The 21072-nt window shown below is 39.8% G+C and overlaps 1 protein-coding gene across 3 annotated transcripts in view; it reads left to right on the top strand.

Moving 5' to 3' along the window:
• The window catches only part of mical2b (microtubule associated monooxygenase, calponin and LIM domain containing 2b), a 123200-nt gene that overhangs the window by 86619 nt on the left and 15509 nt on the right, over positions 1 to 21072 (top strand). For 2 of the 3 annotated variants that reach the window (XM_061969796.2, XM_061969798.2), the window contains 8 exons: positions 2059 to 2230; positions 2336 to 2409; positions 5246 to 5327; positions 10596 to 10757; positions 11123 to 11173; positions 19616 to 19731; positions 19815 to 20018; positions 20136 to 20314. In XM_061969796.2, the coding sequence (XP_061825780.2) occupies positions 2059 to 2230; positions 2336 to 2409; positions 5246 to 5327; positions 10596 to 10757; positions 11123 to 11173; positions 19616 to 19731; positions 19815 to 20018; positions 20136 to 20314 (1040 nt within the window). The other variant, XM_061969797.2, reaches the window with a different exon arrangement.

Here is a 21072-nt window from a genome sequence, read left to right as displayed (position 1 = left end):
ACGAGTACCGAGCAAACACAACACAACACAAACAGAACATGATAAAAAAATAAAATAGAATAAATAAAACATAAAAACAGGTTCACAGCAGGTGTATTATGGGGCGCCATTGCAGGATGGATGTCACTCAGTGTTAAAAGCCATGGAATAAAAGTATGTTTTTAAGAGAGATTTAAAAACAGGAAGAGAGGAGGCTTGTCTAATACTCAGAGGTAGGTCGTTCCAGAGCTTGGGAGCAGCAACGGCGAAAGCTCTGTCACCTCTAAGCTTCAGCCTTGTGTCGGACCGTCAGTAGCAGCTGATCGGCTGATCTTAGGGATCGGGTGGTGCAGTAAGACTGAAGGAAGTCAGAGAGATATGTTGGGGCGAGGTTGTTTAGACATTTAAAAACAAATAAAAGGAGTTTAAAATTGATACGATAACGCACAGGGAGCCAGTGAAGGGACGCTAATATAGGGGTGATGTGCTCACGTCTGCGGGTCTGTGTTAGCAGACGAGCAGCAGAGTTCTGCACGAGCTGCAGGCGGGCGAGGGAGGCCTGGCTAATGCCTACATACAGGGCATTACAGTAGTCAAGACGAGTCGAGATAAAGGCGTGGATTAATTTCTCGAGATCATGTCCTGATAGAAGCGGTTTCACTTTCGCTATTTGGCGTAATTGATAAAAGCTTTTTTGAACGACGCTGCTGATTTTCGAATTTAAAATCTGAGTCGAACTTTACCCCCAGGTTTGTGACACAGTCGCTGAGATACGGGGTCAGAGTGCCGAGGTCAACGTTGGGGGAGGGAGAGCGACTTGGACCGAACAACATAACTTCTGTGTTGTCTTCATTTAGGCTCAGGAAGTTAACTGAAAGCCAGACTTTGATGTCGTGCAGGCAGTCAATAAGACGTTGAACCGTGTTATTTTGTGCCATGGGAACTTGCACTTACAAATGTAGCGACCAACTGTAGTTACTGACAGTGGGTTTCTGAAGTGTTCCTGAGCCCATGTGGTGATATCCTTTACACACTGATGTCGCTTGTTGATGCAGTACAGCCTGAGGGATCGAAGGTCACGGGCTTAGCTGCTTACGTGCAGTGATTTCTCCAGATTCTCTGAACCCTTTGATATTATGGACCGTAGATGGTGAAATCCCTAAATTCCTTGCAATAGCTGGTTGAGAAAGGTTTTTCTTAAACTGTTCAACAATTTGCTTACGCATTTGTTGACAAAGTGGTGACCTTCGCCCCATCCTTGTTTGTGAATGACTGAGCATTTCATGGAATCTACTTTTATACCCAATCATGGCACCCACCTGTTCCCAATTTGCCTGTTCACCTGTGGGATGTTCCAAATAAGTGTTTGATGAGCATTCCTCAACTTTATCAGTATTTATTGCCACCTTTCCCAACTTCTTTGTCACGTGTTGCTGGCATCAAATTCTAAAGTTAATGATTATTTGCCAAAATAAAAATGTTTATTAGTTTGAACATCAAATATGTTGTCTTTGTAGCATATTCAAATGAATATGGGTTGAAAATGATTTGCAAATCATTGTATTCCGTTTATATTTGCATCTAATACAATTTCCCAACTCATATGGAAACAGGGTTTGTAGATTTGACAGTTGTCTTCTTTACCTTTTCTTTAAAGTGCCATTGTCACGAGTACATATTATTTTGATCTCTTAAGTTTGTGTCTTTAGTGCTTGACAGACATGACGACAAAACGGAAACTTGCTCTACTTAGATTGTCGTTCTAAATTTCGCTCTTGTGAGAGACAGCGGCAAGCCAGCCTTGCTTTTCAGCTTTAAAAAGGAAATCATATCCAAATAGGAGTTGCAATACATTTATCGTCAACATGTGCATCTTTCCTTCTTTTATCATCTGCTTTATTACTATTGCTTTGCATTACTCACAGTGGAAATTAATGCTTATACGGTCTGCAATGTTCAATGAGAAATGTGTATGGATGTCCTTTTACCTTTTTGTAGGAGTATACGTTTTTATCATGGCTCTTCTTCAATCAACATAAAGCAAAATTCAAAACCTTGTCTGTCTATTCTCACTTTCAGTGTGTAGGGCGTGTACTCGGAGGCAGTGATGTCTGCCACTTCTGCTCTAAGCGGGTATACGTGATGGAGAGACTGAGTGCTGAGGGCTACTTCTTTCACCGCGAGTGTTTCCGCTGCGATGTCTGTAACTGCACCCTCCGGCTCGGCGGCTACACCTTTGACTCACACGAGGGTATGCTTTGGGTTACTGTCAAATATAAATCAGTTACCAATATCAATCGATGCCTGAATTACAGTTTGAGTTAAAGTACTTTAAATGTTTGTGTTCTTCTCCCAGCAAAGTTCTACTGTAAAATGCATTATGCCCAACACCACTCCAGTACACACTTGGACAGATTCAGGAAAAGAAAGGTAAGAAATACTATAACTGTAACAAAATACGTTAAATAGAACATAAAAAAGCAAAAATAATGTTTGCATTCTGATATGAATGCCACTCCCATCTTATAACTAAGAGTGATTAGCAATACACCTTCATTACTATTAAGTAACAGTGAAATCATTTGTTGAAATACTGTGAAATATTTCAATTATATATGTAAATAAATACAATAATATAAACAAATACTATACAATATGGGGATTAGCTAGTGTGTGCATTTGTAATTAATTAGATTTTTGTCATGTACAGTGGAACCTCGATTTACAAACATCTACTGTATAAGGAAGTTAAGGTCACACATTGCTATGCATAATCTACACACTGATAATGTTTAAGACCCTGTTTCAAGGGAATTTTTAAAATATGTTAGATTTTATGGATTTTACCCAACATGTCACACAGCCAACTCATAACAGAGGACACACTCTGGATTTGGTCATTACTTATGGTCTGTCCACCAGTGTGTCCTCTGTTGTCTGACCACTACTGTGTTTTTTAATATCACAGCTTTTATCCAGCGGGAGACCTCAGTGTGAACTGTGATGAAGCGCTATTTAACTTCTGAAGTGGCTGCAAATTTTATTAGAGTTTTTAATAATTGACCTCCAATAGTTTTACTGCACCCTGTGATGTTATTGTTGACAATTTTAATCAAAACCTCAAATCCAGCCTAGATGCTGTTGCTCCTCTAAAATCAAAAAAAGTCATTTTAAAATCAGTACCGTCATGGAGAAAGGATGAGGAAATCAAAAAACTAAAAAGAAGTTGCAGGGATAGCAGAAAGGAAATGGAGGAAAAATAAACTAATGATTAACCATCTAATATTACGTGAACAGCAAAAAATATACCACACAGGGGTTAAGAACGCAAGAAACACTTTTTTCTCCACCGTAATTGCAAACAATAAGAATAACCACAGAGTCCTTTTTGCAACAATTAACCATTTGTGTAACCCTGGTTTTAATAACATACCTCGCACACCTACAGACTCCCTTTGTGAGCAGTTTGCAGACCACTTCAGAGATAAAATAAACACCATCAGCTGTGACATTTTATCTTCTCACACTGCTTTTAATCCACCTGAGTGTCTGTTTTTACCTGGGGAAACGTTGGACAGTTTTGTCCTGGTTAATGCTGAGATGCTTGACAGGGTTTTTTGTACAATAAAACCCACCACATGTCTTTTGGATTAAATTCCAACCAAATTGAACTCCGGGTGCAGATGGCTCCTGTGATAGTGTTTACTCGCATGTCTCCTCTGTACTCAGCCATGCAATCATTGGTCCATATAGTTGTGTGTGTGTGTGTGTGTGTGTGTGTGTGTGTGTGTGTGTGTGTGTGTGTGTGTGTGTGTGTGTGTGTGTGTGTGTGTGTGTGTGTGTGTGTGTGTGTGTGTGTGTGTGTGTGTGTGTGTGTGTGTGTGTGTGTGTGTGTGTGTGATAATGGGGGATATGGGTCACCGGGGTATTGTTTAGACTATAAAAACGGGACCCATTACCTCCCTGCTTGGCACTCAGCATCAAGGGTTGGAATTGGGGGTTAAATCACCAAAAATGATTCCCGGGCGCGGCCACTGCTGCTGCCCAGTGCTCCCCTCACCTCCCAGGGGGTGATCAAGGGTGATGGGTCAAATGCAGAGAATAATTTCGCCACACCTTGCGTGTGTGTGACAATCATTGGTACTTTTACTTTAACTTTGTAAAGCACTTTGCATTGCATTTCTTTTATGTATGAAAAGCGCTCTATAAATAAAACTTCAATCCAATCCACTTTATTTGTATAGCACATTTAAAAAACAAAAATGTTTCCAAAGTGCTGCACAACAATATTAAAAAAAACAATATTCAAATATTATCCTTAGCTCCACCAATGACTGAATAAAAACAAAAAAACAAATAAATATAAAAACAATATAGAAATAAATATGGTTAAAAATGATTTTAAAGGGCAAAACCAATTAAAACAATAAATACAAATCTAAATTTAAAAACACAGAGGACCACACAACTCACGTAGTGTTAAAAGCCAGAGAATAAAAGTGGGTCTCAAGACGAGACTTAAAACACTGCACTGTGGGAGCAGTTGGAACATGGAGGGGCAGCGTGTTCCAGAGCTTAGGGCCGACCACAGAGAAGGCCCTGTCTCCCCTGGTTTTAAGTCTCGTCTTGGGCACCACGAGCTGGAGCTGGAGCTGGCTCTCGGACCTCAGAGCACGCGCAGGAGTGTACATTTGGATGAGGTCCGAGATATAATGAGGTGCCAGTTCATGCAAAACTTTAAAAGCAAACAGCAATATTTTAAAATCAATTCTAAAATGAACAGGGAGCCAGTGCAAAGTCTGAAGAATTGGGGTTATATGCTCGCGTTTTCTGGCCCCTGTTAAAAGTCGTGCTGCCACGTTCTGGACTATCTGCAACCGGGAGAGAGCTTTTTGGCTAATGCCAGCATAAAGTGCATTGCATTAGTCCAGGCGACTTGAAATAAAAGCATGCACGATTTGATATAGAGTCCAATGGCCATATTAATGTTACAGCTCAGTTAACTCATACTTTTGATGGTTAATGGCTAGCATACACCCAAGTCGAAATGCATATATAATCAAATGCAAATATTTAAATGGCAGGATGTGTTTTACATCTCTATTCTGAACCATTCATTGGAGTCAAAACAGTTAAGCTTGATTCAATCTAAATGTGAGCGCTAATGAGTGACTACATAACAATGTAAAAAAAAATGATTACATATTACATTGAATAGACGGTCTAAATATTCATAGTAACGTGTGTGTAATTTGATTTGCTGCAGGATCACCACAGCCTTGTCACATCATTGATGCTAGACAGTGGGAGCAACTCGACGACATGTAGCATCCAGACGCAACCTGCAGGTACTCTGGTTTCCTTGATTAGGCGAGGCTTGAGCTGGCCGAGACGCGCTAGCCGAGCTGTTTGTGTGTTACCTCGACACCTGTTGGGCAGTGTGCGTGAGTCTCTTCTAGCTGTGTGTTGCCACTTGAGAAGCAACTCGCATGACTTTGTGTTCCTGTATGAGTTGTTGAGTCTGGGCTGTCCTCTGCTCTGTGTGATGCACGAGGTGCTTGGACAGATCAACCAAGAGCCTCAGCTCTTTCAGCAGCAGCTTGTCGGCCTCTAGTTCACATCGCTGGAGAACTAGTCAAGGGCTTTTTTTATTATTTTTTTTATTTTTTATTTTTTTTACGCACTTCACATGTACTCAACTAATATTGTCTTATACCTGTTTACTGAGTGCCATTCACGATATAGATTGACTTTGCTAACTTTAGTATGCGTTTTACACATCACCTGAATCATCGGATTTGATGTCACTGCCCTTTTTTTTTAATTTTAATCCTATACATACCTTTATGCAACATACAACAAACATTGTGCTCGCTCAGATATGCTGGTTGTTTCAGAGTGCTGAATGCATCGCACAATGGCTTGTTCCAGGCTGTCTCAAGTGTTCGAGTAGTTATAATCTAACCTATTTTCTATATTTTTGTAGGACAGTTGAGTGCAATCATGTACAACCAAAAGAAACATCACACAATGTTTCACTTTTTTGTTCATGCAACATTGAATTACAGTACAGCAACTTGGAACATGCTTCTAAATGTATTCGTGGATGGGTGCTTATTGCATTATTGTTTTTCCCCGATATAGTTACACATTTATGTTTTATATACTTTTTTATGTGGTCTAATGGTTTAATTTGTTCACTGACTTAACTTTGTTGTTTTAAAGTCAGCGTAGTCTGCGGAAATAAAACTTAGCCACCTTTGCTCTGTAAAACACTTGTGTTAAAACCTATTGGGACATTTGAGGAAGCAAACAGTTTTACCGTAAATTCCGGACTGTAAGACGCTACTTTTTTACTACACTTTGAACCCTGGGACCCATAAGACAAAGAGGCTAATTTGTGGATTTTTCTTTGCTGGCGGCTATAATAAAAAATAATTTTATTAAAAAAAAACAAGCAAAAACACTGAGAGGGTGCTGCAGTGTCCTTCCATTTACCAACGGTGCTTTTTTTTTTTTTCAACAAAAGTATCAGTTAGTCTTCTAGCCGTCCATAGCGTTTTTACTCCTATGGATTCGTCATTCATCACTTAAAGTCATTCTCGGTATAGTGACACTCAGTGACACCCTAGAGGGGGGGGGGGGTTACCCACATATGCGGTCCTCTCCAAGGTTTCTCATAGTCATTCACATCGACGTCCCACTGGGGTGAGTTTTTCCTTGCCCTTATGTGGGCTTTGTACCGAGGATGTTGTTGTGGCTTGTGCAGCCCTTTGAGACACTTGTGATTTAGGGCTATATAAATAAACATTGATTGATTGATTGATATATTCTTCCATGGCGCACAGGTAACTGATCTTTTTCTTTTTCAATCAGTCAATCAATGTTTATTTATATAGCCCTAAATCACAAGTGTCTCAAAGGGCTGCACAAGCCACAACGACATCCTCGGTACAGAGCCCACATAAGGGCAAGGAAAAACTCACCCCAGTGGGACGTCGATGTGAATGACTATGAGAAACCTTGGATTTCGGTCTCCCCATTAAGGGGAGACCGAATGCAATGGATGTCGAGTGGGTCTGACATAATCTTGTGAGAGTCCAGTCCATAGTGGATCCAACATAATAGTGAGAGTCCAGTCCATAGTGGGGCCAGCAGGAAACCATCCCGAGCGGAGACGGGTCAGCAGCGCAGATATGTTCCCAACCGATGCACAGGCGAGCGGTCCACCTCGGGTCCCGACTCTGGACAGCCAGCACTTCATCCATGGCCACCGGACCTGTGCCCCCCGCCCTCCACAAGGAAGAGGGGAGCAGAGGAGAAAGGAAAAGAAACGGCAGATCAACTGGTCTAAAAAAGGGGGGCTATTTAAAGGCTAGAATATACAAATGAGTTTTAAGATGGGACTTAAATGCTTCTACTGAGGTAGCATCTCTAACTGTTACCGGGAGGGCATTCCATAGTACTGGAGCCCGAATAGAAAACGCTCTATAGCCCGCAGACTTTTTTTGGGCTCTGGGAATCACTAATAAGCCGGAGTTCTTTGAACGCAGATTTCTTGCCGGGACATATGGCACAATACAATCGACAAGATAGGATGGAGCTAGACCGTGTAGTATTTTATACGTACGTAGTAAAACCTTAAAGTCACATCTTAAGTGCACAGGAAGCCAGTGCAGGTGAGCCAGTATAGGCGTAATATGATTAAACTTTCTTGTTCCTGTCAAAAGTCTAGCAGCCGCATTTTGTACAGTATTGTTAACAGTATTGTTAACTTATTGGAGTGTGTCGTAAACATGAATAGTCGTAAAACCAGGACCGACTGTAGTCTTGTTTAGTATTTAAAAACATGTTTTTTTCCTTCTAAATTTTTGTCATTGAACAAATTTGCCTAAGTAAAACCAAATAAAAAAACAATTTTTTTCCCCAATTTATTTAGCTTTTTCTTTATTTTGTTTAAAATCTGATCCAAGATAAACTCACCTTTGACTGTTCGATTGAATGCTACTATTTGGGATGGATTTAGAGAGAGATGTAGCTCACCAGTCTTTTGTTCAGCTTCTTTTCAGTTTTTACATTTCTATCAATTCATCACCTCATATCACCCCATACACACATCTGTCTCAATTGTTTCTCCCCTTCTTCTCCTCAATTCATTCACTTCATTTTGTTCAGCTGTTTCAAATCTCTATTGTATCACACTCTTTGGTTATCTGATTGATATAAGAAGAGTTCCAATTGGCTTTAGTCTGTTGTTACTTGTCCTTTGACTGTAGAGTCCACTCTATTAAGGTGTTATGTGCTGCACACTACAACCATGGTTAAGTAATGATAATGTAAATTGGCTTCGACAGACCTCCATTAATATTATTCATCATATTTTTAAAATATTTTAAATAGATACATTAAAAAAAGGGCAATTTTCATTGTGCTTAATGAAGTTTTTTGATGCTCAGATGACACCTTTTTTAGTAGACTTATTTAGTGCATCGTCACGATATTAGATCCATGGATGAAATGCTCACTAACACTAAACACTGCTAAGTGTGGGCTAGCATTACTGTACTTATAACCTCCGCCCTCAACATCAAACCTGCCTGCCTTAGTCTTTGCGTCATCACCAGCCACCCTTCCTTTCAAGCTACCCTGGCAGTAATACATGTCTACATGTCTGTGGTCTGTCTTTGTTTGGTTCCCTCTGTTACAGAAGAAGACTTCCTCCCTTCAGAACCCCTCACCAGATCCCTCTCATGTACCTGCTAGAATTTATCCCAGAGATCAGATGCCCAATAATTGTTTTTTCCCATTGTAGCATTTGTAGTTTAGTATGCTTTAGTAGCTATAGGAATTAAACACACCCCTTTAAAATAGCTGTTGTTCTTATTTTAAAAGTGACAGTACAATCGTTTATTTTATTTTGTTTTTTAGACAATATTAGGAACAAAAAATTACGCGACAAATAAACAAAACATGATAAGCTTAGTGTGCACACCCACTAACTAATTTGTTGAAGCACTTTTTTCATGACATCATCATTCATCATTCATCACCACACATGAATTCCTTAGAGTTAGATTTGTCAGCCTGGCACATTTTGACTTTGCACACACTTCTGAAAAACTGTCATAATATCATTATTTGTATTTTCTCCCTAAAAAGTATTTTTTTTGTTGATTGTTGAGGTTGTTGGTCATGTGATTTGTTTTAAAATACATTTTAAAATAATTAATCATGGTCTGTTTTTCAATATCAGAAAAACATTATATTTCATTAGGACTGTTTTAGTTGTTGTTTTTTATCCACTGTGTATTTATTTTGCCTGTGTAGTGAATAAGTCATGAAGCAGTCTACCAACCTTTTTATTTATTTTCTTCATCCATAAGTACTGTAAGACATATTTATTTTATTCATGCAATGAAAATCGAACCAAAAATAAATATTGATAACATAGACTTTTGTTTCTTGATTTGTTTGCATGTTCAATTTGAGTTGTCACGATTTAAAAAATCCTCTCTGCAGTATATGTATTAATCACACAATTAACAATTCATTCCCATCCATAGTTGACCTAAAATCACCTACTTACATTTTCTTAACACTTTTTGTCCCTTGATTTAGTTAGCCCATTTGAAACTGTGTAGCCCAGGAGTGTCCAAATTGCGGCCTGTTAGCCATTTCCTGGTGGCCCGCATCTCGTTTTATTGGCCCGTGTTGCAATCTATAGACAACATAAACGCATCCCAGATTAGAACATTACAAAAAAAAAAAAAAAAAAATGGAACTGGCCCAAATCACCCCCAAAAATGGAACCAAAAACCAAAATGACCGACGACTCGTGCATCTTACTGTCCTGTACTATATGGTCTTTGTTGATTTTCATGTGCCCTGTCATAATGAGCTTTTTTTTTTTTTTTCAAGACATGGTAGTTTTTTTAAGTTTGCTGAAGCCCTGGAAAATTTTTGGACACCCCTGGTGTAGCAGATTTGAAAGGACATTGTTAAACACAGCTACAGTAAAATGGGTGTTCATCCATCCATCCGTCCATTTCCTACCGCTTATCCCTTTCAGGGTCGCGACCCTGAAAGGTGCTGGTGCTGGAGCATCTCAGCTACAATCAAACAAAATTTGATTGCATGTGCTCGAGCTAAACTGAAGTGAATCCTATTTCTTATCAACTTCCTGAGTGGCTTTATTCTGGGCTTTCTCAAGTCTTTTCCTTTGGGTGCTGATGCTGTATCACACTTTCTCAACACATTGTTCTTAGTGGGTTTTTTTTTTTTTACCAACTGTTATTCCTACTTTAGGTCATACAATTTTTACTTTTTTTGCAATGATCAAGTGGAAACGTCTGTGGAACGATACTGTATTTTGTTGACTTCATTATATGTGAGTACTCTTATTATAACATTGTTTTGTGTTGTTGTGATGTCATAGTAGTATAAATAGACCCTGTAGATTTATACTATGTCTTCTCTTTCCTTGCAACATGCTTGAATGTTCCTTAGCAACCTGTAAAAATGTCCAATTCAGACAGGCTCTTACAGTTAATCCTCACTGTAGTTTGGACTTGAGTGCCAATTCACACTCCCTACCCACTTACTTCTCTTATTTCCAGATAGGCAAGTCAAAATGCATTCGGAGCATGTGGATAAAAGTCTGACAAGTGACCTTGGTGACACAGACTTGGCTGTGGAAACCCTGAATGCTCACTGCATAGTGAAACCTGCAGTTCAAGATGTCACAGGGGCCAAAGGTCAAAATGAAGAGAGTGCTAAAGGTCAGTATGATTTAAAAGTCAAGGTTTTAGATGATGCACAGATCATAGTATATTTTATTAAGGATCATTCATGAATTGTCGACTGCTTTTCTTGCTCATTTCCACGAGGAGCTCAAGTCAATCCAACGAAATAGTTTTGGTGTGCTGAAAGGAAATCAATCATGAAACATGATGTTCACTCTCGGATACATTTCCAAGTGAATTAGCAGACCTTTATAAATCATGCTAGCATTTATATCGCTCTTCATGAGTGAGATATAATGTTAGTTGACCAGCCAGGATACCATTCATGTTGCTACTTTAAAATGTCTCTACAGTGTGCTGTCTTCTTGTCTTATTAATTATACCTTTATGCATTCCTGCAGGTCACTGTAAAACCAAGCAATGTCATTGCTGGAAACATAAGATCCGAGCAGGTGAGTACACATTTCTTTAAACTCAACTTTTCTTTCTCTTTTTTAAAAAACATCTGCATTGTAGATTAATACTGGTTTGGTAATAGGAAGTTAGCTAAAATGAATAAATTGTATTCATATAGCACATTTAAAACAACCCCAGTTAACCAAAGTGATGTACAGAAATAAAATCTGTTTTAAAAGTAGTGCAAAAACATTGTCAAAAATAAAAATGATGACATCATGATGAATAAAATGAAATAGTATCTCAAACGAGAAGTAAACTAAAATGAATGTATACATGTTTATATGTATGCATAATGCATCCGGAAAGTATTCACAGCGCTTCACTTTTTCCAGATTTTATGTTTCCAAAAAAATATATATATATATATATGTGTGTACAGCTCTGGTAATGGGTACATTCACAACCACCTCCACAAATGTACTTCAAAATGTAACAATCAAAATAAATATGACTTTTTTTTTTTGTTTACTAGGGCATGCATATATAATATGCATTAGTTTAAGGGACGGCGTGGCGCAGTGGGAGAGTGGCCGTGCGCAACCCGAGGGTCCCTGGTTCAATCCCCACCTAGTACCAACCTCGTCATGTCCGTTGTGTCCTGAGCAAGACACTTCACCCTTGCTCCTGATGGGTGCTGGTTAGCGCCTTGCATGGCAGCTCCCTCCATCAGTGTGTGAATGTGTGTGTGAATGGGTAAATGTGGAAGTAGTGTCAAAGCGCTTTGAGTACCTTGAAGGTAGAAAAGCGCTATACAAGTACAACCCATTTATCATTTATCATTTGACCATTTAAAATCAACGATAATAAAAAGGAGATGCTTGGAAATAGCATAAAAATGCCCCAAAAACTTGGAAAAACACGATTCATAGCGTTACTTTTTGGTGTAACCATCATGAGCGTTCTGTTCAGGTATATTTCTTTTATATTTTGATAAATCATCATACTTATGTATTACTAAATTTAAATAGGTATTGATCAATCTTTAAGCTGTGTGTATTTGATTTCAGTTTGCTTTTGACATCTTATTTAGAATTGTAGTTGGAACTTTTACAAACTTGTGTTGCGCTCATGATGGCGTAACCAAACTGATTTCATTTAATGATCTTATTTTGAATATTTAGTCCCTTTTTTACATTTAGTATATTTAAATATTCATTTATAAACGCCGGATAGTCGAACCTCGGATTCAGGAGGAACAGTGTGGTTTTCGTCCTGGTCGTGGAACTGTGGACCAGCTCTATACTCTCGGCAGGGTCCTTGAGGGTGCATGGGAGTTTGCCCAACCAGTCTACATGTGTTTTGTGGACTTGGAGAAGGCATTCGACCGTGTCCCTCGGGAAGTCCTGTGGAGAGTGCTCAGAGAGTATGGGGTATCGGACTGTCTGATTGTGGCAGTCCGCTCCCTGTATGCTCAGTGCCAGAGCTTGGTCCGCATTGCCGGCAGTAAGTCGGACACGTTTCCAGTGAGGGTTGGACTCCGCCAAGGCTGCCCTTTGTCACCGATTCTGTTCATAACTTTTATGGACAGAATTTCTAGGCGCAGTCAAGGCGTTGAGGGGATCTGGTTTGGTGACTGCAGGATTAGGTCTCTGCTTTTTGCAAATGATGTGGTCCTGATGGCTTCATCTGGCCAGGATCTTCAGCTCTCACTGAATCGGTTCGCAGCTGAGTGTGAAGCGACTGGGATGAGAATCAGCACCTCCAAGTCCGAGTCCATGGTTTTCGCCCGGAAAAGGGTGGAGTGCCATCCCGGGTTGGGGAGGAGATGTTGCCCCAAGTGGAGGAGTTCAAGTACCTCGGAGTCTTGTTCACGAGTGAGGGAAGAGTGGATCGTGAGATCGACAGGCGGATCGGTGCGGCGTCTTCAGTAATGCGGACGCTGTATCGATCCGTTGTGGTGAAGAAGGAGCTGAGCCGGAAGCCAAAGCTCTCGATTTACCGGTCGATCTACGTTCCCATCCTCACCTATGGTCATGAGCTTTGGGTTATGACCGAAAGGACAAGATCACGGGTACAAGCGGCCGAAATGAGTTTCCTCCGCCGGGTGGCGGGGCTCTCCCTTAGAGATAGGGTGAGAAGCTCTGCCATCCGGGAGGAGCTCAAAGTAAAGCCGCTGCTCCTCCACATCGAGAGGAGCCAGATGAGGTGGTTCGGGCATCTGGTTAGGATGCCACCCGAACGCCTCCCTAGGGAGGTGTTTAGGGCACGTCCGACCGGTAGGAGGCTGCGGAGAAGACCCAGGAAACGTTGGGAAGACTATGTCTCCCGGCTGGCCTGGAAACGCCTCGGGGTCCCACAGGAAGAGCTGGACGAAGTGGCTGGGGAGAGGGAAGTCTGGGCTTCCCTGCTTAGGCTGCTGCCCCCGCGACCCGACCTCGGATAAGCGGAAGAAGATGGATGGATGGATGGATTTATAAACATTGAATACATTTCAAATATCAATAGAATGCAATTGCCTTCATCTTATAGGGTAATGTTTATTTACACCAAGTCATGAGCGTAACACTAAGCTTCATCACTTTGACTTGTAATATCTCTATTTCTGGTGGTGTTTTATGCTCTTTTTTTTGGAACATGTACTATACGTATAATACAATAAAGTCCCATATAAAATTATGTTTCTAGCAATACTTTAATTTTGCCTTTGAAAGTAACATCCATCCATATATATATATATATATATATATATATATATATATATATATATATATATATATATATATATATATATATATATGTATATATATATGTATGTATGTATATATATATACATATATATATATACACATACACACGCACACACACGTATAGACATATACACACACATACATGGATGAAATAGCCTTTGTGTTTTTTCCTGACGTGTGTGTGTGTGTGTGTGTGTGTGTGTGTGTGTGTGTGTGTGTGTGTGTGTGTGTGTGTGTGTGTGTGTGTGTGTGTGTGTGTGTGTGTGTGTGTGTGTGTGTGTGTGTGTGTGTGTGTGTGTGTGTGTGTGTGTGTGTGTGTGAAGGCGAGGACGTGTAGACAGAGCGCTTTGCCTCTTGCAGAGACCGATTGGGAGCAAGCGCAAGGAAAATAAATTAAATAAAGGCTTTGGTGATTGACTTTGGAAATGTTGATAGTCAATGACACAAGAGTTTAGAGGAGCTGTTTGAATACTTTATAAGAGCTTATAATACTTTGCTATACATTTTATTTATTAGAGGATGGAAATGAAAGTGATTATTATGATTGGAATGAACCCAGAATAACTAACCTGAATTATTTCACAAAAGAGTTTGAAATATGGAAAATAGAAGTTGGACCACTGGACAGCATACCAAATGTATCATGCAAATCAAAGTATATTTCCTCAGTCTCCTCAAAATTAAAAAGGACCAAGGTGGATCAAGCTGCTGCAATAGCACAATCCACTGCATTGAAAGAAAAGCACATTTTGCTACTGCAGGAAATAAAAATGAAATCAAAGATGAAGAAAGTGGAGTTGGATGCAGACTTTGCAGCATCAGCTGCTAAAATAAAAGTTATTCAAAGCAATGAGGTGGAACAGGAAGCGCCAGGCGATGGCATGACTGAGTATTATGACTCTCACTATGAGCTCACAAGGGGGAGCAATGTGGAATTTGTGCAATTAGGTGCCAAACCCAAAACTCAATTTCACCAAACCATCTCAAGTCTCTACAAATCTCCTCTTATGAGGGTTACCCAACCAGCAGAAAATACACTTCAAATCAAGAATGTGAATAAAAAAAAACAAGACCAAAACTGCAAATCATAATCTCACCATAACCCATACTGAACAAGGTTACTCAGACAGGATTGTTAATGTTGTCCATGATAACTTGGACGTGGTTACTCAAAGACAAAATCACATAGCAGAACTCATTGTCTCATAACAAAACCTGTCTAACAAAACCTGTCTAAATTACCTGTGAATTAGATTTTTGTGTGATGGTAACCCATTGGTATATCAGTCTTTCATTCAGGCATTTGAACACTTGATTGAAGACAAACCTAAAAATAATCAGGGCAGACTCTACTATCTTGAGCAGTTAACCTCTGGTTTGCCTATTTATTTTGTAGCTGATTGCACATGGATGGAAGTAGGGGCCTTAGTGAAGCAAGACACCTTTTGAAAGAGCCCTTTGTGAATGAAATAAAGATTTCTGGATCTTACCCAGAAAAAGCCTTGAACTGGACAGCGATTAAAGCTGAAGATAGGAAAATGCCCAATACTTATGTAATGTATTGTAGAGAATGCTGTGATGAAATGCACAATTTACAGTATTTAGAGCAACTTGAGATCCCATCAAACCTAAGGCTAATGGCATCCAAATTACCCTACAAGCTCAGAGAAAGAAAGCAGCTTATGAGACACAACAGAGAACTGGCAGGAGAATCAGATTCCAGCACTTTGTGGATTTTGTGGAAAAACATACTAAGATGCTTTTGGATCCGTTGTGTGGAAACATTCGAAATTCACAACAAAAGGGTCTATCCCAATAGACAAAAATGTACCAACACCAATAAGAGGAAAAAACAGCAGTTTTTCTACATCAGTAGCAGTGAATACAGAGAACGCAGGATGCGCTTGAAAGCAATCAGCTGTTCAACAACCACCTTCTCAAACCACACCCAGCCCGATCATCACTTTTTGAGGATTCTGCCATGGGAAACACGCTGTGATGACTGCTGAAGATTCAAAACACAGTCACATGACAAATAGGTTGAATTCCTAAGAAGCCATGGATATTGCTTTGATTGCCTACTAAAACGTTTTTTATACTCAAGAATTGTAAAATAAGTTTATCAAATGAAACGTCCTACTGTACCTGCTGAAAGTTTACACACTAAGTAAAATCCCTGTCTTAAAAGAAAACATGATCACACAAGCTGATTTGAAGAGATGGCCCTTTCTCAGTGGCATCCAGTTAAAGGAAATTGAAGCCGACATTGAATTCCTCTTTGGGACTGATGTTCCTCGAGCAATGGAGCCGTGCAACATAATAAACAGTCATAAAAACGGACCATATACAGTCGAGACCTTATTGCGATGGGTGATGTCTGGACCACCTAGTATTGGTACTGCTGCAGAATATGCTGGGCCCATTGCAGTGTCAAGTAACAGAATCTCTTTTGCTGAGTTGAATGGCCTACTCATCAGACAATATAACCAGGAACATGTACGATGAGAAAAAGGAGACATCAATTGAGGAGATTGCTTCCAGCTCTGCATTTCTAGAAGATGGCTACTATTAGCTACTACTGTCCTCTCGGGAAAAAGCTAAGGTCATGCCCGAAAGCTATCTTATGGTAAAGGAACACACACAGCACCTTGTGAAAAAGATTAAGAAGAATAAGATTTATGCTGAGGAATAACACCTCCTTTTACGGAGGACCTTCTCAAAAAGGGTTATGCAGAAAAAGTTCCACCTCAGCAGCTTCACACAGAGGATGGACAGGTGTGGAACACCCCTCATTATGGTGTCTACTACAAACGAAAACTCAAATTGAGGGTGGTGTTTGATTGTACATCCTTATTTCAAGGAAAATCGCTGAACAATGAGCTCCTTCAAGGTCCAGACTTAACAAATGTTAAGGGATGTTATTATATAATTTTGCCAAGAATAAGTAGCAGTTATAATTGATGAAAAAGACAGAGACTTCCTGAGGTTTTTGTGGTGGCCAGAGGTTGATATCAGCAAACCACTTGGTGTTTACAGGATAAAAGTTCCCCTCTATGGGGCTGAAGCATTGCTAATTTTGCCCTGCATCAAATTGCTGATGACAACCAGAAGCATTACGCTGATGAAGTTATGAAAACAATCAAAACTAATTTTTATGTGCATGATGGCCTCCGATTTGTGGCAAGAGCTGACCAAGCCATAAAGCTCATCAAAGATTTCACTAAAGCATGCAGTTGAGGAAGCTTCACATTGACAAAATGGGTCAGCAATAACTGGGAGTTGTTAGCAAGCTTTTCCTGTTCACTAAAGAGCAAAGGCAGCCAAGGAACTAACTGGGCCTCGATAGAGAAAAGCTGAAAGAACAAATCACAATCGAACCGGCACTTGGAATCCACTTGAAAACCAACAGTGACACCTTCAGTTTTAAAGTAACTGTAAACAGCCGGCCTGCTACCAGAAGAGGGATACTCTGCACAGTAAGTTCAGTATATGACCCTTTAGGTTTTCTCCATCCTTTCGTACTTACAGCCAAACTACTACTCCAAAAGCTCTTCAAATCCAGGTATGGATGGAATCAGGTTATTACACAGGAATTTGCAAGGCACTGGCAAAGATGGATCAAAGAGTTAAACCAGTTACGGGAGTTTCAAGTAGAAAGATGTATAAAGACTGATAACTTTTACCCAGTGGAAACTGCTGAGCTGCATCATTTGCACAACGAAAGTGAGTCTGGTTATGGTACAGTAAACTACCTTAGACTAAGAAAGTTCCAAGACATAATTTATATCTCCTTCATATTTCATATTGGGAAAAGCCAGAGTCTCACCTCTCAAACAGATCACCATTCCCAGGCTTGAACTCACTACAGCAACATTGGCTGTAAAAGTGGATCGGATGCTAACAGATTCAACTTTTTAGACAGACAGTACATTTGTATTGTAAAACATACACAATCAAACAAAAAGATAACATACATTTGTATCCAACAGAGTTACAGTGACCCAAGATCTCTGTGCCACAGTAGCGATACATAAATTCAGAAGAAAATCCAGCTGATAATGCTTCACGAGGGTTGCATGTGGAATCTTTCTCAAGATCAAGATGGCTGAAAGCAGAGAAAAAAATACATAGCCAAAGGTCACACAAGGTCTATGACCCTGAAGTGAAAAGGGAGTTACAGTTAACAGTGTGGAAAAGGGGATCACAGTCAACAGTGTGATGATTGAAAACCAACATCCGATATGCACATTAATCGAGTATCACTCATCATGGAACCAACTGCAGAAATGTGTGGCCTGGATATTAAAGGTGAAAATAATACCTCAGCTGCTGAGTCAACTAAGAAAGGATCCAACACGTGTCATCAGAGACGAAGAAAAAAATAAAAGACGAGAATGCAATACAATAGAGGATATACAAGAGACGCTACTTCAGCCATGAATTTACTTACCTGGAAAATGGCAAAATGGTCAGTTCAAAATGCACCATCCACAAGCTAGATACGATTCTTGATAATGGCGATAGGCAGTAGTGAGAGTAAAAGGTAGAATAAACAAAAGTGCAATGCCAATGCACCAGAAAAACCCAACTATTCTCCCTGAAGGTTGTCCCATATGATTTCAAGGCTAAGGAAAAGGTTTGGCTTGCAAATTCCTTAACAAGGAACATCATCAGAAACTGTGCGTTTTGCAGACGCAAGCAGGCATGACCAGGAGAACAAAAAATGTATGAATGTGTGTGTGTGTGTGTGTGTGTGTGTGTGTGTGTGTGTGTGTGTGTGTGTGTGTGTGTGTGTGTGTGTGTGTGTGTGTGTGTGTATATAAATATACATACAGTATATACATGTAGGTGTATACACGTGTGTGTATCTATGTGTATACAAGTGTGTGTGTGTATCTGTGTGTATACACGTGTGTGTACGTATGTGTATACACGCAGGTGTGTACACGTGTGTGAATGTATGTGTAGCCACATATGTGTATACACGGGTATGTACGGGTATACACGTATGGGTATATGTATACATGTGTATGTCTAAACGTATATGTTAGGGCTGTCAAATTAGTTGTGCGATTAATCACAAAACATTATCGCAATAACAAAAGTTTTGAGCTAGTAAATGTAATGCATTCAAGTAAAACGTTTTTTTTTTATTTTGTGTATGACATTCTGACAATAACATTGCATTTGGGTCCAAGTATTGTGATCTTGTTAAAGAAAGTCAAAATCATGCAATGAGTAATAACCTGTGATTAATTATGACTACCGGTAATCCAAATTCAAAAATGTGATTAATCTGATTAAAATTTTAATAATTTCACATCAATAGTACATATAGAATTAGGAAATACAATTCACCAAAATATACAACTTAACTACATTTGAACGTCAAGGAGAAGTCGTGGATTTTCAGTCTGGACTTATTTAGGTTCAGGGACTGGGAGGATCTGGTCTGGAGGGAAGCTGTTTCTCAGTCTAGTCTATGACCTGCTACAGAAGAGGTTTAACCTCCTCTGGTTCTGAACTTTGCTTTAATACTAATCAAAGAAAAAAATCCAAACGTAAAGAATTGACATTAAAAGAGATTCTAATACCCCGATAGAAAGTATGTGCTGTAGTAGATCCGTCTGTCAGGACTGAAGAATATAATGACGTTGAAAGTCAATTCAAAAAAATACGTTTTCCATTATTAATCATTTTCTTTATTTTGGTGAACAGTAACACCATTTCTGTTCATGTGTCTTCCAGTATTCCCATTGATTTTTGTTAAACGTTTCAATCGGAGCCGGCCTCGGGACAAAGGAGGACCTGAGACCGTCCCTGAAGCAGATTCTGACTTTGAGGAGATTACTTCAACTGAAAAGGTGACTGTATGTCATTTTAAGGGGTTTTCATAATCAGAACTGTTTAAATTAATTGAGTGCGATTTTTGGTTTGCTTCACACAGAACTCTCAAAGAAAGAAATCTTGTGAAAACAAGGAAAGTGAAAAAAGGCCGCCCCAAACCACCTGCAACTTGTCCACCCCAAAGAAACGTGTGCTCTTATCTGGTAGTGAGAAGGAGAGACTACTGAGCTCGGACATGTTGGCCACTCCACAGGGTTCTATTATTACGCCAGACAAAAAGACCACGCAGCAACCTGAACACCAGGTTGAGCATAAATTCCTCTTTCCCAGCACAGTACTAATGCAATGGTTTTTGCACAGTAGTGAATAAATACATTCTACTGAATGACAATTTCAGTTATTTATTGTCCTCTTTCATCAGGTCCAAGCAGAGACCGAAGCAGAAAAGCTTCAGACAGACTCGCACCAGCCTGGAGAAGTGACTCCGAGCCAAACATCCTCCTCTGCCGAGTCCTACTCAGCCTTCCAGCTTTTTGCCAAAGCCTTCAAGAGAACGTTTAGTGTCACCAATCCTTCTAATAACTCCAGCACGGCTCATATGTTAGTGAAGTTATATGGTGGACCCTCGATTTACGAACCTAATTGATTTTTGAACAGGGTTCGTGAAAAGAAAATTTCTATAGTGAAGAGCATTTCTCCATAAGAAACAATGTAAGTGAATGTTTGTACATGATATAAAGTGCTATACAGTACTTTGCATCAAAACATAACAGGCTAATAGATCAACTTTGTATTTAATGACAAAGACAAAAACAAGGAGGAGATCTTGCCCCAAGTGGAGGAGTTCAAGTACCTCGGAGTCTTGTTCACGAGTGAGGGAAGAGTGGATCGTGAGATCGACAGGTGGATCGGTGCGGCGTCTTCAGTAATGCGGACGCTGTATCGATCCGTTGTGATGAAGAAGGAGCTGAGCCGGAAGGCAAAGCTCTCAATTTACCGGTCGATCTACGTTCCCATCCTCACCTATGGTCATGAGCTTTGGGTCATGACCGAAAGGACAAGATTACGGGTACAAGCGGCCGAAATGAGTTTCCTCCGCCGGGTGTCGGCGCTCTCCCTTAGAGATTGATTGATTGATTGATTGATTGATTGAGACTTTTATTAGTAGGTTGCACAGTGAAGTACAATTGACCACTAAATGGTAACACCCGAATAAGTCTTTCAACTTGTTTAAGTCGGGGTCCACTTAAATTGATTCATGATACAGATATATACTATAATATATATAGTATCATCATAATACAGTCATCACACAAGATAATCATCAGGGTGTATACATTGAATTATTTACATTATTT

Source organism: Nerophis lumbriciformis, linkage group LG10 (genome assembly GCF_033978685.3).
Source record: "Nerophis lumbriciformis linkage group LG10, RoL_Nlum_v2.1, whole genome shotgun sequence".
Classification (NCBI taxonomy): Eukaryota; Metazoa; Chordata; class Actinopteri; order Syngnathiformes; family Syngnathidae; genus Nerophis; species Nerophis lumbriciformis.
This window is presented reverse-complemented; position numbering and strand designations above follow the sequence as displayed.